General features: G+C 38.8%; 1 protein-coding gene and 1 long non-coding RNA gene across 2 annotated transcripts; both read left to right on the top strand.

The window, feature by feature from the left end:
* Positions 1–273: 273 nt before the first annotated feature.
* On the top strand, positions 274–1,611 carry LOC141422450 (uncharacterized). The gene is made up of 3 exons (XR_012447005.1): positions 274–382; positions 576–680; positions 1,405–1,611. It is a non-coding gene; the product is annotated as an uncharacterized lncRNA (long non-coding RNA).
* A 2,573-nt stretch (positions 1,612–4,184) lies between these two features.
* Positions 4,185–24,686, top strand: Serpinb12 (serpin family B member 12). Its single transcript, XM_020175305.2, has 8 exons — positions 4,185–4,240; positions 9,798–9,983; positions 12,409–12,540; positions 13,265–13,405; positions 15,489–15,606; positions 18,782–18,924; positions 20,237–20,404; positions 21,409–24,686. Exons 2-8 carry the CDS (start codon positions 9,816–9,818, stop codon positions 21,811–21,813), a joined length of 1,275 nt encoding a protein of 424 aa, XP_020030894.1. The 5' UTR covers positions 4,185–4,240; positions 9,798–9,815; the 3' UTR covers positions 21,814–24,686.
* Positions 24,687–26,116: the final 1,430 nt, after the last annotated feature.

Below are 26,116 nucleotides of genomic sequence, written 5' to 3'. Positions count from 1 at the left end.
CTATGAAAAGTATCCTGCTGGATTTTGTGTATTCCATTTGGAAATTGTGAACTCATGGTGTAGCACAGTGCTCGCAGGGCTCTGTAAGTTCTTTAGGGAGAGTGAGGAACAGAGATCAGAAGCTCAGGTCTTTTTAGCATCCAAATTATTACAGGCTTTAGCTCCTAATCTATGGCTTCCTGGAAATAAGCAGGCAATGCACTAGCTTGAAAAGATTCTGCTTCGTGCTCATTAGTCACAGAATTGCTTGCTCAACCCCTCTCTTACTTACCAGTTTACACAGCCTGTAGGACTTGGCTGCTCCTTCTTCTGTTCTGTGTGATATTGAGTGACTCCATCAGAGCACATGTCTTAGTTGAGGACAATCCTCACTGGCTTCCAGGTATGTGCTGACACGGTGGACAAGCTGCTGTTGGTAGAATATCTTTTGGGGCTAGTTGTCCTGGTATTGAAGCCCTATATATTGCTAGTCTTCATTTTTGGGATCAGAGAGATAGGGAAGAGCTCAAGTTACTGATCTTTCTGTTACTTTCTAACATCACGACTGTGAACAATTTAACTTCTCTGTGTTCTAGTTTTCCCATCAGTCATATTGGATAGTAATGTCTATGTCTCCAACGGGTCAGAAGGACTGAATGAGATGATGGGCATGGAAGAGCCTGCTATGCTTTAGGTCCTCTGTAAGTGTTTTTTATATCTAGATGAAGGTAATGCAATCTGGAGTGTAAAAGTACAGGACAATGAAACTCTTGTTCATGGTATACCTAGTACCCGACACACACTTGGCTCTTGAGAAGGAGTTGTTCAATAAATAAAAAAATCTGGACTATTATTTTATAACAATAGTCCTAAAGGGACTTAGGACTTTATCTGGAGTTGAGATCAAACTAAAACACACATTTTTTAATTGAAGAAATGTTATTTCAGCATGTCATACATCAGTGTGTCAGAACTAATGTTCTGTGTAAGGATATAAGCACTTCATAGGTTCTAAAAATTACAGTGTTTCATCATTTAGAGCAGGGACCAGCCAACTTTTCAACACAGGATCAAGTAGTAAATATTCTTGGCTGTGTAGGCCATATGATTACTTCACCACTATTCAACTCTGCTGTTATAGAGCAAAAGCAGCCTCAGACAATAGTAAGTGAATGGGTGTGACGCTGTTCAATAAAACTTTATTTATAAAATCAGACAATGGGCTGTTTAGTCCCAGGGCTATAGTTTATAAACTGTGCTTTGAAGGATTTACAATTTCAGAAACAATAAATATATATCATACAGACTCAGCTAGGAAATAAAAACTTTATGCAGCACTAATTCTATGTAATTATATTAATAACATGAATAGCTATGTAATACAGGACATGGAAAACTATATCATTATTTCTATTTTTTTTACAGGTGAGAAAATTGAAGTTCAAGAGGTGTCAGGCAGGGAGATTCAGATGGGCTATGGATCCTTAATTGCACGTGTCCAGCTCTTCCTGTCATAGGTTCTCTGCCATCTCACTGCTTTGCTTGTCTCTGCTCTCTGTGACTTCATTATTTTGGGGCAGGCAACTGGCATTATTTCCAATCCTGGCAACTTCAGTTGGAGATCTGAAAGAACTAAGGGCTTTTATGAAAATAACAATTGCTATTTTAAGAGTGGGAGTTTTAAAACAAGTTTGTTGTGTTTTAGTCTTTATTACTGTTGCTTTAATGGATTTTTAAATCTTTGTTTGGATTTTGTGTTATCAGGTTTTTAGGTTAGGAAGATAAAATGATGGATAGCAGGTAAATCAGCTACTTCAGATAAGAGATATGGATAAAAAGTGTTTGTCCTGATAATTTTCCTATAAATACATTTTTGTTTCCTTGGTGTTAGGATGTAAAAGTCAACACAAAGGCTCTTCTTTGCAATATTTCAAATGTACTGCCTTTACCAACAGGGGACTTTTAATCATACTGCCTTGAATCAGAAGTTGGCAAAGACTTTGGTGGGTGAATCATTCTGGCATCCAGGAATTTTTAATCCCAGGCAGAAATTATTAAAAGGTAATTGACTGGCTTATAACTCATGATGAGTCATAAGATACCCAGGAGGAAACATCTACATTTGATGAAACAGGCACTATTTTTATGATCTGTTGATGATGCAGAAATTTTTTTTTGCTTACCTTAGATAGCAGTGTCAGGCTGGTTGACCTCTAAAATACCGTCAAACTCCAATGTAATTCTCTGATGCTTGAAGTCATCAACATGTGAGAGACTGGCATTTCAGTTGCTCAAGTATGATTGCAGTGCAAAGTCCCAAATAGTGCTTGGCCCACAGTACTAGCTCAGTAATTTCCCATTCCCTCTTTAGCAGTGATTTGTCAAGTGACTTTAATGTGTGGTTTCATTTGGTGGCAGATTTCATCATTGCTGTTTGAACAATCACACCACATCAAATTTTTAGGCTGGTAAGGCTCAGTCATCTGCAGTCAGATCTTTGTTGGGATATTTGAGAGGATAAAGAGATGCAATCCTAGATTAAAGAGAATCAGACAAGGTTGGAATCTGCTGAGTTACCTAGAAGCTCAATGCAATATCCACAACAATAATAGTAAAAGTGACAATCACAAATCCAGGGGAGCAGGTTTAAGAACCATACTGTTCTTAAAGACTGCCATGAGCAGTAAGTACACGGAATGGTTAGGGACCAACTAGTTTCAGCTATTAACCGGTTAACACGCTGAATTTTTCTACCTCTTGCAAATCATAACCAATAACAAGACTGGTTTTTAGAATTTTGAGGAAGCATTTAGAGAGAAAAACTGCACAAGCATTTTTGAGCGATTATGGAGTAAAGAATATTAAGAGCATATTTTTCTCTCTCATTACTGTTGAGGCTTGACAAAACCTCTCAACGTGTAGCAGCTGATTTCCATTGGTTGATTATCTTGCCTATGAAAATGGTTTTTACTTGTTTCATTAGGGCACTATCTGCATAAGTAGTTTATATTCTCCATAAACACAATATCTTTTTTTTTAAAGTTTTCTTTTGAATTTCCCTATAGCTAATACACTCACTCATTGGGTTGCAGTTTGGACAATATTGTTGCCTGACAAGAAGTTAGAAAAGGAAGATATGTGGCCAAAAAGGGAACCAAGCCAAACAGGAACCTTCATTTTGCCCCTAAATCACGTCAGTTCCCAGAGTGTTGACTTTCTACAGCTCTCTCCTTGTTACAGCCTCCTTCTTGTAACTGACCCAAAATTCATAGTCATAAATATTTCGGGATCACAGAGTATTAGAATTACAAGTAATATCAGGGCATTTATTGGTTCAGCTTTACTTTTTTCAGTTGTGGATATGTTTTTCCCATGAAAGTTTTTTCAGAAGCCTTATAAGGTGAAAAAAAAAAAAAAAGCCAGGGTATTTGAACCCATAAAGCCCCTTGACGAAATAAGTAGGGTAAATAGGTAAGCAGGCCCGAGAGCTCAGGAGGCTGGATTAGACAACATTTCTAGAGATTTTGTGCAGAGCTAATCAGTTCTTCTGTTTCTGATAAATTTGTTCTCTTCTAGAAAGTTTTTCCTTTTTCTATCTCACTCTCTCTGTCAGCGTAACTTGATGATTTCTATCTTCTGGCGTCCAGTAATTCTAGTCAACAATTAAACAACAATCAAATCCCCCATCCCAGCACTACTGCAAGAAAAAAAAAACCCAACTTTGAAAATTGCTTAAAATGCACTTGTAATCCTATGCAATAAGTTTAAAATAATCTAAATTCAGATATAAGAAATCGTTTAAGACAATGAGTATATGAAGTAAAACAGATCTCTGTTTTTCTTTCATGTAGAATTTGTCACTTTGAGGTCTCTATTAAAAGACCTAATTGAGTTGGACTGGGGAAGCAGCTCAGTGGAAGAGGGCTTGCCTAACATGTGCAAGGCCCTGGCTTTGATCCTTACTACCATATTAAGAAAAAAGAGATCCAACTAAAAAGAGCAAACAAAATATAAGCATGTATGCTAAATATTTGATTTAGTTGAAAGCATAGAACATGCAAATTTGTTTAAAAAATATCTGTCACACTTTTCTTTTCCTTTTCTCTTTAATCAGTCACTGACAGTTTTACTCTAGATTCCAACATGGCACTTGGAAAAGTGCCATTGTGGGAGGGGCCACAGTGATATATTTCCATTCCCCACAGGGTGTGGATTGAAACTTACCTGGCCAGCTGTCAGCAGCAAGTCTGAAGGCAAGAAGGTAAATGCTCACATAGCTTACTATAATTTTTAACAATGGACACAGCACTGGAAGTTTACTTTAAACAATAGAAACCCAATGGTGATGTGATCGAAGCTGAGATATATGCTATTTTTCTTAAGTCAAATGCCTTAAAAAAAAAGAGTAGTCTTTTTTATGATGGTTGGATTTCCTGCAGATGAGGTAGTAACTCACTAGAAGACATGAATAATGTCTTTTGCCTCCTTCGGTCCCAACCACCTGGTCAGATGTCTCATGTATCTGATTGATCCTTTAAAAGATATGGATATTTGAATATTCTTCATACCTTTATTTGAGATGATATTTCATTTTTGATAAATTATTTCTGAAATAAAAACCAGTATGATATTTAGAATTTCTATATTTTAATCAATGTAAATTTTAATGCTTTTTTATGCCATAAATTAGAAAACATTTGATTGCATCTTTCATAAGTATTTCCTTGTTTTTAGTTATTGTTTGTTATTTAGTTTGCTATATCCCAGTTTGAGTATTTATTCTGGCAGAATATCATCTACCTATGTAATGTTGGAATTTCATATTGGGTTATTAGTTACTTTGGAGAAATTATAGAAACTATAAGACTTGATGTATTTTTGGAGTATTTTTCTTCCTATTGTATACAGGAAAGAAAGAACAATTTCACTTAGAATATTTTGGATTGTTAGAACATCTATCTAGTCAAAATTTTTACATTCTTATTCTAAAGCAATTCTAAGGATAGTAAAAGGACAAATATGAAGACAGGATAAACATTTTAAAGTGAGGACAAATGAACATGGCACATATGCACATACGTGCTAAGCCTGCAAGCCTGGAAATCAATGGAAAAATAAAGGCAATCAACTTGTCAATATCATGAGAGCAGATACCTCATCATTATTATTCTAAAATTTTACAAGAAATTAGAATTTGAGGATCACATTTCTTCTTTTACTTCATTGAAGGTTAAATAGTGAACTACCTACTTGGAAAGTACTAAAGGCAAAAATATGATAATATTTGTATTGATGCAAAATGAGTTACTACTTTTTTTTTTCTGAGTAAAATTATCCATGATCTTCTCCCTATACAGTTAAGGTTAGCAGAGGGTGATGTTAGGAACAGTAGGTATGAAATTATGTAAAATAGTCCTAATTTGGGGTAAGATTATTTGCAGTCTTGAAGTCTCAATCTGTATCTATAATATGTTCGTCAGATTTCAATATGGTTTGAAAAATTTTCTAGCAAATGTTCATAAGAGTCTTAGGAAGACCAAGTGGGCCTGAGATGCTATTGGCAGAGAGGGAGTTCAGGGAAGGCCTGAACTGGGCCCTCGGGGCTGGGGGCATCCTCTCTCCAACATATGGCTTTGGAAAGCAACACAAGCCAGGCATTCATTTGTTGGAGACATTGTTGTACTATAAGGTTGGGTGGAGGGTCATCCAGCCTCTGGCCTTTAGGACATGAGTATTATCTGCACTAGAGGGAAGCAGGTGTAGGGAGAAAATGGGTGCCTTGGACATCAGACTGAATTCACTGATTTGCTCAGTGACTGTGTCACTCAGTGGTTGGATGTAAGATCTTATTACAGGACTTTTTGACAATTGGAGACAATTATTTGTGAAATACCACGTGCATCGTAGCTATTATTCTAAAATCGTTGTGGGGAAGGGTAGTCCTCACTCCTTGTGTGCTGAATGGATTGGTGGGGGTGGGACACCTTACTCTTTTAAAAGGTGAAGCCTGTTTGAAAATAATGATGACTGAACTAAATAATGTGCAAGGTTTTCAAATTGAAGCTTATTAGGAGGCAACCTGCATATGTGGTGTGTGTTTTCCAGAGCAGAAGCAAAGTACGTCCTATTTAATATTTGGAGAATAGGTCCTAGTTGCATCTGGAGACTGAATTTCATTGAGATTTTGTTTTGCAGTTTTCCACATGTTTTTAGCTTTTGTATCAAACATAAACGTGCACTGTCTTAAACTAATTGCAGTGTTTAGCAATACTTTTACAGTATTTTAAAAAAATTAAACTTTGAATTCATATACATTAAAGTTATCACTTTATAAACACAAGTGCATAAGAATAAGTGTACATTTACTGTGCAACCAACATCCAGGTTAACAAACGGTTCATGATCAGCTTCCTAGAAGTCTCCTTCGTGTCTAGACCCTGAGGTGTCCTGAAGCCTGCTACTACCAGTTCATGAGAGCAGATTTAGTTCATCTTTTCCCAACTCTGGGTATAGTGATGTCTTCCTGGTAGTTTGAACTTGACCATGGTGGGTATATTTATACCATGGAAATTGGCAAATACTGCAAATCCTGGGTCATTTTGTTTGTTATTTTTAGGAAGTCAGTTTACTAGACCACCACCGTTCTCTGTTGCTTATCATAGTTTCCCCAACCCTTCTTCAAGGGTTAACACTCTCCTGACTTCTAAAGGTTCAGTTTAGTTTTGCCAGTTCTGGAACTTTATCTGCTCTGTCAGGAAGTGGATTTCTCAAAGGTAGAAATTGTGCCTCCTTTAGTTCATTCTTCTTATACGGAGATTAACTCAATGAGAGAACTTCATAAGTGTTTGTTGAATAATTAGGTTACTGTAAGATTTAGCCAGTTTTTAATTTAAAAACAAGTCCCTCCCTCCAAACAAACAAACCTTCAGAAGATGGTTATCATACATTTTAATTAAGTTAGTATATATTTATGTTTTCCTGTGTTTTAGATTTTTGTATAAAGCCAGGATGAATCTTCCTACTCATATCTAATCCTACAATAGTTACCATTTATAGCTTTCCTTTGCAAAGGGAGGCAGTGTTAAAGTGGCACAGAACTACAGTGGAAGTTTAGTACCAGTCTGAGTATATAACCAGGTGACACTCAGAAAAGGGTGCCATTGCTAGGGTGACAGCATAACAGTAGCTGCAGCCAGGCCAGGGGGTTCATGAAAAGTAGTTCACAAAGTTTTATGCAGAAGTGGGCAGAGAGATTTTGAGGGTGCTCTACAGCTCACAGGGCGAGTAAGAATAGTAGCACAATTAGAAGTAGCGAGCAGGCCTAGGCACGATGAGGTCTTAGCCTTGCCTTTCTCTTGGCTGGTTGCATGGTGGTGTGCAAGTCACTTCACTTCACCTTTTATTAATCTTGAGAAGAAGGGAGTTGGTGTACATGAGCAGTCATGCCCTTTCTAAAGCTTGCAAGACTTAGATTGCTCAGTTATGTGTGTGTGTGTGCTCATGCGAGAAAGAAACACCCATCCACGCCCATGCCAGGGCACATCTCCAGAAGGGAGGAAGGAGGTGTGCGGAACAGTGGAAGGGTCGGGCTCGGATCCCTCAGCTGGTGCATCACACTGCCATTTCCTCCAAAATTGTCTGTTTCTAATCTCTGAGTTGCAGTGAACAAATGACCATAATGTACATTGCCTTCTCCTTTGAGGCCAAAGATTTTGATTAAATACAACCACAGCTAATCAACCAAAGCTTAAAAATATTAGACTACTTTTACACAAAATTTTATGATTAAACAAAAGCCTGTGAAATCGCCTTTACTCAGGCCATCTTTGCTGTTGTTATTTCCTTAGTAGACTTGTTGCTAAGTGGGTAGTGCAAACAATCTTATGGAGGGAGTGTATTTAAAGATTGTTTCAGCAAATGCAGGGGCAGTTTTCTGAGGTATGAGGCATTATTGTATTTCCAGAGATACCCAAGATGTACATTACTTTTTAGGATAGATGACTCCTAAAACAAAATAAAACAAAACAAAACAAAAATTTTAGTACTCACAAATTAGTTTTAAAATACAAAGTATATTTCAAACTCAGCTCCCAAGAATGAAATGAGAAATACAATTCAGGTACATATTTGGCAGAAAAAATTCAAGGATTACAAATAGACTTTAAACTTAAAAAGGAGATAAAGTATCAGTGTGCAGTGAGCATGTGTGTAAACAGCTTATCCTAATTTGAGGTGCTACTTAGTAGAAATAATGGATATAGTGTAACAGTACTTATCTTGGGGTTAAGTATATATATATGTGATTTAATTCTTTGATTCCTCATCTGTAAAAGAGGAGTGATAATATGCATCTCATAGAATTGTAGGAGTAAAGCTAATCTACATAAAGTATTTAATATGTGTCAGGCACATTTAAAAACCATTACAAAATGTTATACTTTTGAAATTTTTCATAGGCTAAAGGAGCCTGTATTATACTGGAGTAATTAACATTACAATGTATGCCATTCAATTCAATATGGTAACTATTTCTCAGTGTTTACAGTGTGCCACGGATTAATGACAAAAACACATTTCTGTCTCAGAAATACACAATATCCATAAGCAAAGAGACTAAAGAAAAGACATTTCATTTGAGAGGCATATATCCAGAGTGATATATAAATAAGATTCTCTTTCAGCTTCTGGAGTAGATTAGGGGTGAGGGCGAGGAATTTGTTCTTGGGAAAGTTGATCTCTTACTTCGGTTCTATATTGTCTGCGGTTCTATGCTGTCAAAGAGAACATTAAATCTAGTAATGTCTATACCTCTGATATCTTTCCAGATCTAATCTGTCTCTTGAAAGGTATTAATGAGTAATTGAAGTGCCTTAAATTCTGTAGTTGTGCATGGAATGAGTGAAAAGGGGGTGAGAGCATTAACAAAAGAAATACGTTATGACAATTACTAGACATATCTTTAGTCACAGACCACTGAGGGGAGAAGAGAGACAAAAGACTTAAGAATAACCAACATAGCCTGTGGAGGAGGAAAAAGAAGTTGAATGTTCTTTTGGCTGCTAATTTGACCATGGGGAATCATAGCCTTTGACTTTGTTTTACCTGAATAAAGGAAATTACACCACAAAATGAGTGAATTGTTGTATCCCCAAAAGATATGCTCGAGTCCTAACCTGTACACCTGTAAATGTGACCTTATTTGGAAATAGAATCTTTGCAGATGTAATTGAGTTAAGATGAGGACTTTTTGATTTGGGGCCCCAATTCCATGACTGATGTTTGTGGAAGAAGAGAGAAGTCTACACACACACACACACATGCACACACATGCACACACACGCACACACACACACACACACACACACACACACGTGCTTAGAGAAATGTCATGTAAAGATGGAAGCACAGATCAGAGTGATGCACCTATAAGCCAAGAAATGACACAGATTGCTGGCAACCACCAGAAGGTGGGAGAGAGTCATGGGACAGATTTTCTCTGAGAGCCTCCAGAATGAACCAACTCTGCTGACTCCTTGAGTTTTGATTTCTGTATTCCAGAACTATGGGAGAATATACTCCTGCTGCCTAAAGCCACTTGGCTTGTAGTATTTGTTTTGTTAAACTAGTTAACAAAAACAGACCTCTATCTATTTAAATATGGTATCAACACTAACATTTATATACAAGCATGATGACCTTAGTTTCCAGTTTTTAATAACTGAATAATTGCATGTGATTATATCTTGGGTATTAGAAATAATAATTGTCTGCTTACCAATGTTCCTCCATTCACCATGGTTTCTCTCTTTTTGTTTCAGATAGCTATTAGTTTTACAATGGACTCTCTTATAGAAGCAAACACGAAATTTTGCTTTGATCTCTTCCAAGAGATTACCAAAAATGACTCCCAAAAAAATATATTTTTCTGTCCTCTAAGCCTCTCAGCTGCCCTTGGCATGGTCCGCCTGGGGGCTAGAAGTAACAGTGCACATCAGATCGATGAGGTGAGTATCCATGAAGGTGCTGCATGGGGTTCTGAACTCTGGATCCACATTCAAAGTCAGATACTAATCCTACTCTGAGGTGGGTTGAGTTACTCCCTGCACCCCTGACTTGTGGGGGACCCTTTTACCTCTGAGATTTCATTTGAATTTTTCCTCCCTCCCTCCCTTCTTTCCTTTCCTCCTCTCTCCCTCCCTTCTTCCATCTTCCCTCCCTCTATTCCTCCCGCCCTTCTTCCTTCTTTCCTTCCTACCCTCCTTTCTTTTCCTTTCCTTTCCTTTCTTCTCTCCTCTCCTTTCATTTCCTTCCTTTCTCTCTTTTTTAAAATTTTGGTTCTGGGGATTGAAGCAGGTCTTCCAGCTTGCTAGGCAAGTACTCTATCACTTGAACCTTGTCTCTACTCCCACTTTGAAAGAAATTGGTTTTGAGATAGGGTCTTGCCAACTTTGCCTGGACTGGCCTCCAACTTGAAATCCTGCTGCCTGTACATCCTGAGCAGCTGTGTATCACCATGCCCAACTACCCCCACCTTGCTTTCTCTCTAATTCTAGCATTCTTCTAGGTTCAATCAAACTTCCACTTCCTTTTTGGAGCTTCCACAAATCATTTCCATCTGTACATCCATTCTCTTTCTGCATTGGTAATTTTTACTAGTGTATGTGTTTTCTTGTTCATTCATTCCATTAACTCCACATTCTTTAAGTAGCAGCTATTTATCTAGTGGCTGGAGACCTTGGCATTCTCCTGTAGTCTTTTTCCTCTTTTATTCAATACCACATTGTGAGAAAATCTTGTTGTCTTTCCTTTCAAAATAAATTCAGAATCCAGGCACTTGACACCATCTCCCTGAGTTCTGAACCACACATCTCTTCTAACCTGCTTCTGTGAGATCTAATACTGCTCCCCTGATAGTTCGTTCTGAAATCCTTTCAAAACTCATGGCAGATCGTGTTTCTCAGTTTCTTAAAAATCCAGACTTCTTTTTGTGCCTATGATAGAAACCCAGGTCCTTCAAATGATCCATGAAGATCTGGGGATCTGAATCTCAGAACCATCTTTTGACTCCATCTCTCACCCTCTGCTCTCCCCTACCTTGCCTATTAAACTGGCCACTTGATGCCTGTGGGAAAGCCACACACTTCTGTCTTGGGGCCTTTGTTTGGGTCTCGTTGCCTGGTGGCTCATCTTTCAGATATCAAATCTCTTATTTACTTTCTCTTTCAAGACTTTGATCAGTGTTTACCTCCTCTAAAAGACTCATTCTGACTTCTTCATTTAATGCCAACCCAAGCTCCCAATCTCATAAGTGATCCTAGCCCCTTTTCTCCACACATTTTCCACCATTTAGTATACTGCATAAGGTAACAGTTACTGTGCATATTGCTTTTCTGTATGTCTCCTCCATTAGAATATAATCTTTGAGAGAGCAGGAATCTTTGTCTTAGAATAGTGCTTAGCTTAGAGTAGATGCTTGTAGAATGAATAAATGAAGATGATGAGAACAACTCCTTACATAAACTGTAAGCTCCCCAGGTTGGTTCAAACTTCCTTGGATCTACCACAGAGCAGTAGGGTTAGGTATCAATAAGGCCATTGTTCCTGAATATGTAGGAGTAATATTCGTGAGTTAAGGCAGAATGTGTTTGGAGTCATTCTGTTTCATGTGTCTATTTAGATTTGCTGTGGCAGTATTTTCTTATTCCATTAGCAAAACTTAGTTGTAGGATGTGGTTTGCATCCTCCAGGTCTGCCTGATCTTCTTTCTCCAGGCACTTAGTGGTCATCTGACAACAACCTGGGTCTGAGCAGTGTGGGATATACCTCTTGTCCACTATTTTCTGTGAGGATCTGAGCAGCTTGTCTAGTGCCATCCTCATTGCCCTGATTGATTTGAAACTCAAGATTAGTGCTGCCCCATGCAAGTTTACTTCAAGTCATATATGTAATTAAAACATTGGTAGTAGCTGGATTAAAAAGGTTTAAAGGTAAGAATAATTTTAATCATAAGTTATATTTACTATACTTCCAAAATATCAACATGTAATCAATATAAAAATTTTAATGAGATTTTAATTCCTTGTTTTTCATACTGTCTTCAAGATTTAATGCACAGTTTATATTAATAGTCAATTCAGACTGGCTGACCATGTATGAAGTGCTTAATAGTTACATGTAGCTTATGGATTCCTCTCTATTCTTTTAGTCTGGCTATAAGACTAAACTAGTCCTGGGGGAGAGTGGCAATCAGCTACTTCCCCTCCATTCCACTTCATAATCCAAGGAAAGAAGCACCCACTTCTTTAAACTCTTGTTGATTAGTTTGTTGACGGCATAACCATTGTCATTTCATATTATAAAATGTGTCTGAAACTACTCAGACTTCCTACCATTTGTCTTGTCTGAGAGACCCCTATTGTTATTCTGCAGGTGCTCCACTTCAATGAACTTTCTCAGAGTGAAAGCCAAGACCCTGACCCCTGTCGAAAAAGCACTAAAGAAGTGCCGCGGGATAGCTCTCTGGAAGGACAGAAACAAAAGACAGAGGCTCGGGATCAGCAGGTGAGCTGCCTCTGTCAACTGCCCTGCTTACCGACTGACTGCTCATTCTGCCTGAACTGTATTTCATGATGGGAGCTTATCCCCAAACATAAGGTCTTGGTTGCTATCAACAGCAATAACCTATATGACCTGTGTTTTCTTTATAACTATGCTTTTTATATGTCCTTGGCTATGAGCTAGTTTCCTAATGAGTAGGATCTGGTGTCTTCAGCCCCATTACTCACCTGCTTCTACAGGTCACAGGTTCCCAGGATGAGGTGTGTTTGAAGGTGAAGGGCATTGAAGGGTAAGGGTTACTGTGGAATTCCAGCTTTTTCCCTGTACCTCTGCCAGTTCTATTTTGTGCTGAACACTGTAAGGACACACCCAACTGTTATGGTGGCCTCAGACCGGGAGCAAGGAAGATATTTTCCAGGTTATCCTTACCTTAGAAAGTTTGAGAGGAAGGTGGAGAGATGGATTTCTTATATCTTTTTGGATACAAAGAAAACCAAGTGCTCCCAAATAAAATATCCTGTGCATTGCTGATTCCCAAAAATGCTTTCCCTGGATGATTGACATTGTGGGAGCCACGAGTTCCCAGGGACACCACTTGCTGGCTACACCCAGTAACAAAGAGAAATGACATCTCACCAAGCAGTTCTAACTCACTTCTGTAAAAATACGTTTCCTTTAGTGGTATTTAACCTTTCTGACCATCACATTTTGTTTCTTCTTTTGCTAGACCGAGTCCTCAAATGATGAGAATGAAGTGCTTAGCTGCTACTTCGGGAAGCTTCTTGCCAAACTAGATAGGACCAAAGCTTATTACACTCTGAGTATGGCCAACAGGCTCTATGGAGAGCAGGAATACCCAATCTGCCCGGTGAGTTGCCCCTGAGTGGAGATTAAAGCTACCAGAGAGCATGCTATTTAAAAATAAGTGGGTAGGTGAATGACTCACCTACCACAAGTACATGAAACTCTTTGACAAGATGATACATTGTGGACTGATGGGGTGTCCTGGAGCTACCTCTGTCTGTCTCATACTTGTATTTCCTTCCACCCAGTTTTCAACTTGAGCTTAAGAGATTCTTTGTAAGTGCCATAGAGTGGGTGGACAAGAGTCATATGAATAATAGCCTCCAGAGTCTGAGTGGGCTTGGTGATTGCATTCTCACGACTGTTTTTCCTAATCAAGGTGCCTGGTAGGTGTATTTTGTAGCTGCTTTGCCTGTTGGCTGCCCCCTGGGCACATCTGTGCCATGATCAGGTGGCCTGCAGTGGAGCTGTGTCCTCTTGCTTTGCACAAAGAGCCCAATTGGAAGCCAAAAGCCAGAGGGCTTCTCTGTGGTCAAGTAGGTTTTACTGGAGCACGATGGGTCTCAGTTTGGGCTCAGCTACATCTATAGTCCCCAGAAGGAGCAGCATACTAAGCAATGATTGTGGGAGATGTGACCAGAGGCAAATATGCACATAACTGGTTAGAGTTCTAATCAGGGGTTGGGAGAATCTACTTTTGACCAAAGTAAGTGTGTTTTCTTACTTTGGGAATGAGACTTAGCATCAGATGAGAAAAACAACAGATTTTTGATATATAAATTCATATATCATACAAGTCATCTATTAAAAAGTATGTAAATCAATGATTTTGGTATATTACACTATTCATTGAAAAATTAAAATACACATAGCACAATTTGCCATTTTTAAGTTTACAACCCAGTGGTATTAATTATTCACAATATTGTATAATCATCACCCTGTCTACCTCTGAAACTTTTTAAGCACCCCAAACAGAAACTCTGCAAGCATTAATTGAGGTTTTAATGCTTAAAAACAGAAGCATTTAACAACTAGGCCTCTCAAGTTACTTGATGTTTACCTATGATGTTTCTGTAAGTGGACTGTTTAAATAAAAGGGTATCTGGTAGGAATGTCCCTGTCACTGTAACTATAGACTACTTCATTTTTAAAAATTTTCCACCCTCTCTCTTCTCTTCCCCCTCACTTCCAGGCAGAACCTGTTCTGTGCTTTTCTTCAGTTCCAGAGGAGTAGAAATAAGCAGTAATAAGAAAGACAGCGTTTTTGCTAGTTGAGATAAGGACAGCTGTACAAAGAGATTCCTAGCATTGCTTTCATGCACAAATGTGTTACAACCCACGTTGGTTCATCTCTAACTGATCATTACACTGGTTCCTGATCCCCTTCTCATGTTGACCTCTGTCACTTTAAGGTTTCTGTATTAGTTCCTCTGGAGTAGAGACATCAAATGCTTTCATGTTTGGGTTTCTTACTATAGACTAATTCATGAATAAACATTCTATGTCCTGTATTATCACAATGAATGAAATGCTTCTGGGTAATTAAGACTAGGATAGATTTATTTGACTCAGTTGTATGTATCTTCTAACAATTGCTTGAGATAATGCTGCAAGAGACATTCAGAAAAGGTTCACAGTAGCCCACATATCTGAATCTACAGGAAAGACCAAAAATGTTAACTTATAACACTATTTTTTTCAGCTGGTGGAGTGGCTCAAACAAGTGTGAGGCTCTGAGTTTAAACCCAAATGCTGCCAAGAAAAGTACTTCAACATTATTTTTCTATTTAGAAGTTAAATTTTTTTTTAAAGAAGGAAATTCAATTTAAGCATCCTTAATGTTTAAGTAAGGCACATTGTTGACTCTCTGAAAGAGTCCTTATAAATAATTATGCTTTAATAATAAGTTATGTCTTCAAATAAAGTGGGACTAGATACAAGCTCATTCCACTGTTAGATGAACAAGCACATTTTCTCTTTAGGCTTCCTCTGCCTCACTCTATTGGAGTTTGAACTTAGGGTTTTGTACTTGCTAGGCAAGCACTCTACTACTTGAGCCACCCCCCTAGCCTTTCCTCATTCTTGACTATTAGCATCTCTGTGTGATTTTGTTGCAATATTTCCCATTTGTTTTAATTGAACAGGAATACATAGATGGTGTAATTCAGTTTTACCACACAACGATTGAAAGTGTTGATTTTCAGAAAGACACTGAACAGTCTAGACAAAAGATTAACTTCTGGGTTGAAAGTCAAAGCCAAGGTAAGAGTGACTAAATACATTGTAACTGGTGGTATTCCTTTCCATTTCAAAGCAAACCAGTCAGAACAGCTTTACAGTTTGCTAATCTTTTGGGGCCAGATGTTCACATAGGTGGACTATGTTCAAAGCTCATTTTGAGTAGCATCAAACAGTTACAATGCTTATATATTTCTGTTGAGTATTATTACCCTTTTGCTCCAAAATAAATAAAGGGGAAATGCCTGCCAGCCAAGCACAATGCTGGCAGGATGTTAACTCTTCCCATTAATTTTAAAAGGTTAGTAAAAGTTATGAAGCAAATCCAGTTTCTCAGAGAACAGGGAAATAATAAAATCCTTGTTTGTATAAATTTTTCACTAAATGTGTAGATATTTTCTTTTATTTCTTCTTCTTCTTTTCTTTTCCTCCTCCTCCTCCTCCCTCCTCCTTCTCCCTCCTCTTCCTCCTTCTCCCTCCTCTTCCTCCTTCTTTTTCTTTCTTCTTCAGTGGAACTGGGGTTTGACTTTAGAGCCTGCTTGAGATGGAGGATCATGAACTTTTTTGTTCAGACTTGTCTGGAACCATGATCTTCCTGATCCCTCCCCACTCCTCTTCCCTCCGCACAGCTTGGGATGAAAGGTGCACTACTGCACCCATCTGTTGGTGAGACAGGGTCTCGAGCCATTTGCCTGGGCTGGCCTCAAACTGCAATCCTCGCAATCTCAGCCTCCCAAGTAGCTAGGATTACAGATGTGAGCCACTGGTAACCAGCTATAGGTATTTTCTTAGTGAAGGGGGAGAGATGACAAGTAATAACACTAAGTTTGACATAAATGGAATAATATTTTACTGTAAAGCTTATCTAGCACTGTCTGGCTTTGAGAAAAATGGAAGTCTCTAAATGGAAGTGAGTTCAGCTTTTATGAACATGGAGCTCCTAAAGTGGCCATTTCTTCTTAGTCACATTTAAATACAATGTGGTGCCCAACTTGCTCGATGGTATTCCTGTCCTTCAAGTGTACTTTCTGACCACCATGCAAGGGAACCCTATGCCATGGATGACTGCCCTCCCCACCATTCATTCTTCAGCCACACCTACTCTGTAATTGTCTTCTTTGTAATCTTTTCTTAATTTAACTCATTTGCATGGTTATTGCAAACAACAAGTAAATAGAGTTTTTTGGAATATTACTCTTTGTGAAATATTTGTACCTTGTTTAAGAATTTCTTCATTTCTGATTTGCTTAAATTAAAACAAAACAGAAATTAAATGAAACGTGGCCTGAAGGCAGCGAGATTAGTCAAATGGCTGTGAAGTTGATGCCTACTCTGTTGTCAGTGGACATGACTGTGAAATGACAGCATAAGAATGAGAAAGTCTCTTGTCGCCACAAAATTCCATGGTTCTCTAAAGTGGCATTTTTGTTTGTTAATAGAGTTCATAGTCTAGTGTTCTGAGTTGATCCTGCTACAGGCTCTTCAAATAAAAAGAGTTTTGCCTCTTCATTCTGAATTTGATTCTGAACTCATCCAACAAGAGAGAGGCTTCTGCCTCTGCTCTAAAATTTTATTCCTGTTTCTTGCTTACTTGCAGTGGTCTTGCCCCTTTACCCCATCTCCACCATAGATTTATTTCCCACTATCTCCATGTCAGATACTCACACCTCTCCAAGTCTATGACTTGTGGAGGTCGTGGCCTGTGGTCTTGTTGGCAGTCTTTAGTTTTCTAAGGCAGGAGGCTAGTTCCTTATTCTCCATGTGAGGATTAGAGAGTGCTCCCTTCTACCAGTGTGTGCCTAGGTTTGCAAAACTAGATGAACTCTGCCTCTCAGTCCTAAACTTAATAGCCTGTGGGGTCATGTCAAGCTGTTAGACATAGATCACGGCACTGTGTGGAGTTGGAGAAAATGTCACGTGCAATAAAAAGTTTGGAGAAGCTGAGAGGTGCATTGCAGCACCAGCCTCTGGAATATGGTTATAACTCAAAATATGGCATATTTTGAGTGACTGACAGCATGGGAAAAATAGTTGACTCACTTTTTGACTTGTCTTTTTTTTGGAGGCTTCCCATTCCTGTCTCCTGTTCTCCTCACATTGACTTAGGGCCAGCTTACCCCTAGTCTTTCCTTAGGGGAAGTCTTTAAATCCCCAAATTATTTGTCCTTCATTCTTCCACATGCCACAGGATTCCCATTCTTTCAGGGCTCTATCAGTGGGCAAGAGGAAAGCAGTAACAGAAGGGAATCCTTACTAATGCATGAATACATTGTTCCTCCTTAGTGAGTTATCTCTCCCAGAATATTTTAAGTGTAGATGAAATGAGCGTAATATATTGTTATTGGATGTAAATACAGACATTCTCGAGGTAGAATGCCTTCTCTCCTATTCCTCAGCAATGCACTCACGTAACGGGCGATTTGGTATATTGGGGTGGAGCAGATGTGCCCTGAGGTGGACTAGTGTCTGATAGCATGGGGTTTTCAGTCATCCACAGGGTTGTGTTATTGTGGAAGGAGCCCAGAGCTGGGCCAAGAGAGAAAGACCTAGGACCAATCCTGGGCAACCATGCTGCTTCTTGGCTTTTTGGCATCACCACTTCTGATTGGTTTCAGTGTATTATTTTATAAAGAAGAGACAACCATCCCTACTTCTTATGACTTATATGGAGTAGAATGAAAGAGGGCATGTGAAAGTCCCTACAAAATAGGTTTTGTATCATGGCCTACTACATTTGTATACATATTTGCTTAATGCCAGCATACATACTGCACTATGATAAACACTCAAGACAAGAAGTTCATACCATAGCTATTTCCTCAAGGAATTGACAAAAGTCAGGTGGTTGGACTATAATTTGAAAGATAAACCATGCATTAGATGTTTGGTGGCAAGTTCCAACCAAAAGTGGAACAGAGCATCAGAGAAGATTCTTTTAGTTCTAAGTGTTCTGAATTGGATCTTCCTTTAGGTGGAATGAAAAAGTTCCTCCCGGTCATTACTTGCACCCTTCCTCCTCTACCACTCAACCACTTTTATGAGGCCTTTAGTTTTCTTAGGTTAGTTCTTGAATGGACGTTTTCTAACCTTGGGCATGTTAATTGCATTAAGAGATCTGTCTTCATGGATACTTTTGTTATAAGAGATCTGTCTTTGTGAATACTTTTGTTGTAATTCATGCTCACAAAATTTTCTCTAGGTAAAATCAAGGAACTGTTCAGCAAGGATACTATCAGCAGTGCAACTGTGTTGGTCCTGGTGAATGCTGTTTACTTCAAGGCCAAATGGGAAAAAAGCTTTGACTGTGAAAATACAGTTGATGCACTTTTCTCTCTAAATGAGGTACTGTATCAGAGCCCACGGTTTCCTAGATAATCCACTCAGAATTCTACAACATTCACCATATGTGGGAGTCAAGTCTAAAGCTTAGGTCTCTGAGTTGTAGCTTATAATTAGAACATTTTGTGATTGTGATTAACAAAAGTCAGCACATGAAGTTCATTGAGCATTTTTGATTTAGCTATTCTGCAATATACACATATTTCAGAACATCATATTGTATACGATAAATACATAGTTTTTATTAAGCAAATAAAAATGAATACACTTAAAAAAGATATTGGCCTCTTCATTCTGAATTCAGAAAGCCAAGAAGTAAAAGGACTCAATTTCTCTAATTTTTTTCCCTGTTTCTTGTTTTCTTACTGTGTTCTTCTCCTTTGCCCCATCTTCCCCAAGACTTATCACAGTCCATACTCATGTCAGAAACTAAAACCACCTTAGTCCATGTTTTATGGTGGAAGTGGCCTGTGGTTTTGTTGGTGGTTCTTGGAAAAAAGGGAAGAGATCTGCTGTGAGCTACCCAGAATGCTATCCTTTCATAATTTCATTTGTTCTCCAAAATAGCATTATGAAATGGTTGATATTATTTCCACTTAAGATTTAAGAGGAAAAAATGCAAAGGCTAAGTTCCTCAGCCATGCCTTAGGATTCACATCTGTATTAGACCTAAAGCCCATGTTCTAAACCACTAGGCTTAGAATTGGAGGAGACCGCAGGGATCCAGTCCCAATCACCAACTGCTTAGCTTTGTTACTGGGGGCACATTTTCTTCTCCAGTGCCAGAGCCTTTTTCTGTACATTGGTGACTTCCTCAACCTCATGGTTATTACAAAGTTTAAGGTGCCCAGAAGAGTGTCTTTTCCTCTGAAGGAAGGTGCTATTATTTAATATGTAGATGGTTGCTACTTAATCATGGCTCCCCTTGGTGCAGTGGAGGGGTTGTCTAGGCCACCAGACATGAGTGATGTGAAGCTAGGGACTGGGGTGGAGTGAGCATTGAAGACATGGAGCTTTCAGGTCTTGCTTTGGCTGACTACGCTGTGAGGGACGATTGGATGGAAAGTCTACCAATAAATAGTCTTGAAAGCTGAAGAACTGAGTAGAAGCATGGGAACACAAAGTGTTGGAAAAGTCACCCTAAAGATCAAAGTCTGATCACTGGCAGAGGACTCTCAGGTTGGGTCACTAGCATGGCTCTGAACTTCTGGTGCAGACCCTTCTCTTAAAGAACCCCCATTTTCAGGGAAGTTGGAACAGTGAGACTTTGTGAGCTTTCTATGGCCATCTGTGACTTCCTGCCTGTCTACTGCAGAATGAAAAGAAGACTGTAAAGATGATGAATCAGAAGGGTCGGTTTCCAATTGGCTTCATTGAGGAGCTGCAGGCGCAGATCCTGGAAATGAAGTATACTTTGGGGAAACTCAGCATGTTCATCCTGCTGCCACCTTGGTCTGATGACAATATGAAGGGCCTTCAAGAGGTAATGTCCATTCAAAAGTGTAGTTCTAATCATCAGAGAGCAGCATTATCATCCACCATCCTGAGAAAGGCTGATAGCCCAGCTATCAGAGATATACAAGACGATGTAGGAATTTGAATGAGATTAGATGTCTATCTCTTATATTTTAAATCCAAAGAACAAATGTCAAAAATATTGGAATAGGGGTTTTTGTCTTTAAAATTCACAACTCTCTGCTGTCATTTTTATTGACCAAGGAATCTGAATGCTGAGTAACTTGAGAATTGCTCTAGTGAAACAGCTTTTCCTTTTCACTGAAGATGCCAACTTCTGGCCTCTACTCAGACTATTTTGCTACAGTTCAGTTAAGGACCTTGGCTGCATTCTGTTTTTGGGTGCATGCACTTTTTGACAAAGAAACTGATACTATAAGGCAGGAATTAATGAAAGCTGGAGAGGCATAGCTACATATTGTCCTAAGGGGTAAAAAGAAAGAGCTAAAGATGAAAAGAGAGAGAGGGAGGGAGAGAGAGAGACAGAGAGCTAGAGAGAGAGAGTGAGCAAGCACAATACCAGTATTTTAATTACAATAATAGTAACAACCATTATTCAAAATTTACTATGTGCCAGCACTTTGTTAATGTATGCTAAGTACTTTAGATACATTATTTTATTTAATATTTGCAAGAGCTGAATTATATTGTCTCTATTTTATAGAAGAGAAAATTTAATTATAGAGTGTTAGACCTTGCCCAAGCTTACCCACCTGAGCTTTGTTGGTTTTTGAACATGAGTCTGTCAAATACCAAAGGATGCTGGAGCCCAAATTGTCTTTTAACTTCTGGAAATGAAAGAGATTTGCTTGGGAGGCATTTTAATGAACTCAAACTATTTTAAGGCTTGGGGGATGAACTTAAAGACTGCATGTAACTGACTGTTCAAATGAACTCAGCACTTTTAAGTAATTGGGACATTCTTTGTAGGTTTACAATCTGACCCTAAATATTATTTTCTTCCTTTTGTAGCTTGAAAGAAATATAAACTATGAAAAAATGGTGGCCTGGAGTAGCTCAGAAAACATGTCAGAACAAGAAGTAGCTGTCTCCTTCCCCCAGTTCACCATGGAAGACAGCTATGATCTCAATTCTATTCTGCAAGACATGGGTATTACGGATATCTTCAATGAGATGAAGGCTGATCTTACTGGAATCTCTCCAGACCCGAATCTGTATCTGTCCAAAATTATCCACAAGACCTTTGTGGAGGTGGATGAAATTGGCACACAGGCAGCTGCAGCCAGCGGGGCTGTTGGCCTGACAAGATCACAGCCATCTTGGATAGAGTTTAATGCCAACCGCCCTTTTCTCTTCTTCATTAGACACAACAAAACCCAAACGATTCTTTTCTACGGTAGAGTCTGCTCTCCTTGAAAGGGGCACATGGTCTAGTACTTGGGTGCAGGGGGAAAATGGCAAGACAGTCTTCCCTTTATGTCATGATTACTTGTGTTTTTGCTAATATCTAAAGCTGATCCAATTCTGTGACTGCTGCATGCTTGCTTCCTCCAATCATCAGCTTGAGTTTGTCCTGATTTTTCTGTCAACCTGAAGTTAGCTCAATAACCTGAAGTGGTTATTGAAACACTTTTCCTTTTCTCTAACTTTTACTGCCTTAAACTTTCCTGTACACATTTTGACCATCTGTGGAGGCTGGGCTTAGTGGCTCACATCTATAATCCCAGCAACTTGGGAAGGAAAGATTGGGAGAACTGCAGTGCAAGACCAGCCTGGGCAAAAAGTTAGTGTGAACCCCATCTCAACAAAAGACCTGGGTGTAGTGGTATGAGTCTGAGATCCCAACCAGGAGATGAAGATAGGAGGATCAGTCCAAGGCTGGCCTCAGGCAAAAACGTGAGACCCTATCTGAAATATAACTAAAGCAAAAAATGGTTGGGGTTACTGCTCAAGTGTTAGAGTGCCTGCCTAACAAGTGTGAGTCCCTGAGCTCAAACCTTAGTACCACCCGCCCCACCCAACAATGACTCACCTCTGTGACTTGAAGCTCAGCACAATGTGGACTGGTATTGGCTTTAAGTTACTTACCTCCTTAAGAGACTCCTGAAAGATTGTCATTAGATCACTTCTGAGAGATGGCAAACTCAGAAATCTCTTCAGCATGGTGGCGAGAGAAAGTGTTTGACTAGGATATTTTTGGAAACTTGTGTTCTTTTTCTAGGGTGGTTATAATCATGGCCATCCCTGGGTAAGGCTCTGCCTCTTCCTCATCCATCTTCCACTGCACAGAGGATGTCTTGTGAGAGTTTTTCATTTGGAAGATGGTAGGTCTTGGGGTATATTTAAATGGGAGCCCAAGGATATATGAATCCCCCAACCAGGCACTCAATTTGCACAATGTCATGTCATTTGTATTATGAATTTGACACTGACCCAGGAAAGTGGAAAGTGGGTTGAAAAATGTTTGCTCTTAGCTTTCCTTATTGAATTGGTTAAAGCATCATCATGATGCATTTCCCTTTTGTCTCTTCATACACTTCTTCAGAGAATTCCCACCTGTAGCCATTTGGTCCTAAATACCCAACAAGCTGAGAGGGGGAAAGGAACCTGCCACCATTATGGATGGCTGGCTCCCCATTCTCCCCTCTCTGCTGTCTGGCAATATGGACCTATTTGTCCCCCCAGAGTCCTCATGTCTGGACCCATTGTGAGAGCAGTCCTTGCCTGGACATGATGCACATGGAAACCGTTTTGAGGAAGGTCATTGGCTTCATGTCAAGCTCCATGCTTCTGAACTCCTGAGTGATCAGACTTCTTGGTCCTCCAGCTTTGTCTCTGATACAGTAATCAACCTAAGTTCATGATCTTTGCCTTAGTTAAATACTCTGCCATGGGGACTGTGGCTCAAGTGGTAGGGTGCTTGCCTAGCAATCATGAGGCCCTGAGTTCAGACCACCGTACCCCAAAAAGTTAAACAAACAAACAAAAATACTCTGCAATGACTGCTGGACATCTAATCCAAGCAGTCAACCTTTTTTCTGCCAAAGTGAATTTCTGATCTTGGTTAGTGGTCCACTTTCCCTGCCTTATGATGGTCCTCCCAGCTGCCATGGCCTTGGTTTAGGGTTGCTGCAGTGGGTTTTGTGGGAGTCAATAGATACAACATACAACCTCCCCCCCCTCCCCAACACACACACACTGGGGATTGATTTCAGTAGGTCTTGGGATTGGTCTCAGTGGGTCTTGTGCTTGCTAGGCAGGCACTCTATCACTTGAGTCATACCCCCAGTCCCTTTGCTTTTTGTTTGATTTTCAGATAGGATCTCACACTAACTTTGACAGTGTTGGTCTTGAACTGCTATCCTCCTTAAAACTTTGCCTCTCTGAGTAGCTGAGTCAACAGGTTAACTTTACCTGATCTTATGCTGGCCTCCTCCCCTATCCCTAGTAACTTCTTTCTGCTATGAAAGATGAATTTCTTGTTTATATAGCTTTCTCATTGTTGAATCTCATTTATGGAAGAAAACAATTTGTTATTGATAATAGGCAGTTGGAGGCAAAAAGAAACTCTTGAATCTTCATTTTACTTGTACTGGCAAGACTTACCTGCCAATATGGCAGCCAGAGGCAGAAAGAACATCCAGCCTAGCAGGCTGCTGTAATTGGAAGAAAACCAAACAGGTCATGAAAATCATTAGGAGAATGGGATCCTCTATTTTTCAGTCCAAGTTTCCTTCTATCTAACAATGTTGACATCAGGTAGAAAAATGAGGCAATGTAGATACAAAAACAATCGCTTCCTTTCTGCTGACTAAATTCTGCTAAGAGAACCATGGCTGTATAGGACCTAACAGGGCCTCTAGTGTTCTCCGATTCGTGTTCAAGTTTTTTCTACCCTACTCTTCCTTATGGTTTCCTACAGTGTCTAATGCATGGTTTCCCTCCATACTCCACCCCAGATTTTCCCTTTAGTTGAGGCAAGTCAGAACATGTTGCTTCATCCATAATTGCTGTTTACTTCTTTTGCATGCATGGTATTTAAAAAACCTCAGTATCATTAACCTGAGACAGAAGTGCAACTGGACCAGCAAGGTGGAGGCTATGCAGTTTTCTCAGTGCATTTCTTTTTTCCACAGTTGAGTATCAACTACAAATTTAATCTTTCTCCACATCACAGTGTTACATTCTTATTTTTCCATGTTCATTTCTTGTTCTTTTCTTCTTATCAATCAAAAGAATCCAAATTCTTTCCTTTTTATTCAATAAAAATAGTTAAAAAAATTCCCAAACATATGTCTTACTCAGGTATTATTCATAGGCTTAATTTATAAGTTCCAATATTCTAATATGATAATTTTCCCTTCTGAATAATGCTATCCATCATATGCATCAAGTTTTAGCTACAAATGAGTAAAAAGCAATAAGATAACAGGGCAGGAGGTGTGTGTGGGGGATGCTGAAGGAAATCCACATACCCTTTGTTGACTCACTTAGGTTCTGAATAGATCATCTCAAGTTCAATGTGAAATAAATGGAAAGAGATAAGATCATGAAGAACATATTGTGTTAAATAAAGAGAAAAATGCTGTGCAAAAGATGTGAAAAAAGCTCAAAAATGATTTATAGCAGGGAGTGGAAGAAAAAATGTTCAGAAAAGTTTAGAAAACATTTTTGGCATGCTTATTAAGTAAATATGGAATTAGAGCAGAAATCGCTGAAGATAAGCTGTGCCAAAATAGGAAGACTGCTAGGGAGCTAAAATGCAGTAGAAGAATTTAAATGAACTTTAAAGTCAGCCATGAAGGAAAACTGACACACTGGAAAATTTAATTAGTGACTAATATGGTATATTTGAGTAATTCTCTGAGAATATACAGGAAATAGAAGGAAGTTGGTAAACATAAAGAGAGTAGAAATTATGGTGTTCCTGAGGAAGAAAGCAGATTGGTTAGCATGGAGTCAATAATCATAGACATCATGGAAGGAAATCCTCTTAACTTGGATATCACCTAATATACCAATTGAGTTCCAAGAAAAATAATAAGAATCATAAAAATAATATTAGCAAATATTGATAACAGTACCATCAAATAAATAACAAATAAAACAATAATGAAAATAAAGAAAACAGACATGTCAAGAAACTAAAGTTTGAGAATATAATCCTATCCAAGTACTAAAGAACATAGATTATGGGTAACGGAAAAAAAGTCAGATGTTTCTCAAGCATTTATTTTGCATTGAATTTCTGAAGAAAATAGAAACTACTTCATAGGTTTTAAGGGAAAATATATAACTGAAGAAGCACACTGATAACTGTTGAAAAATAGGTGGGAAGGGGGATGGGAAGGAAGGGAAAGAGAGTAATAGAGGATATTAATCTGATTAAAGTAAAATATATTCATGTGTGAAATCCACAATGAAATCCCTTTGACAATGAATATATGCTAAAAAAAATGAAGGAGAGAATTCTCAGGTCTTGTTTGAGAATGGGTAATACAGGGTGGGGAAGGTGAATAGAGGTAGTGAAGGAGGGTAAATATGGGTGACATACTTAATATGCTGGTACAAAAATAGAATGATGAAACCTGTTGAAATTGTTTTAAGACTGGGGAGGAATGAGGGAGAACGATGGAGGGGTGAATCTAATAATGGCACATTGTAAGCATCTATGGAAATGTCACAGTGAAAAAAATACCCCTCCCCGTTCAACTAATAT

The sequence above is a fragment of the Castor canadensis genome, chromosome 4 (assembly GCF_047511655.1).
Source record: "Castor canadensis chromosome 4, mCasCan1.hap1v2, whole genome shotgun sequence".
Lineage (NCBI taxonomy): Eukaryota > Metazoa > Chordata > Mammalia > Rodentia > Castoridae > Castor > Castor canadensis.
This window is presented reverse-complemented; position numbering and strand designations above follow the sequence as displayed.

What these genes read in the sequence shown, in the direction of transcription:
- Serpinb12 (XM_020175305.2), top strand. Translation starts at nt 9,816, where the DNA reads ATGGACTCTCTTATAGAAGCAAACACGAAATTTTGCTTTGATCTCTTC. An exon ending in GTGCACATCAGATCGATGAG is followed by an intron (nt 9,984 to 12,408) that starts GTGAGTATCCAT and finishes GTTATTCTGCAG; the next exon opens with GTGCTCCACTTCAATGAACT. An exon ending in CACTTTTCTCTCTAAATGAG is followed by an intron (nt 18,925 to 20,236) that starts GTACTGTATCAG and finishes TGTCTACTGCAG; the next exon opens with AATGAAAAGAAGACTGTAAA.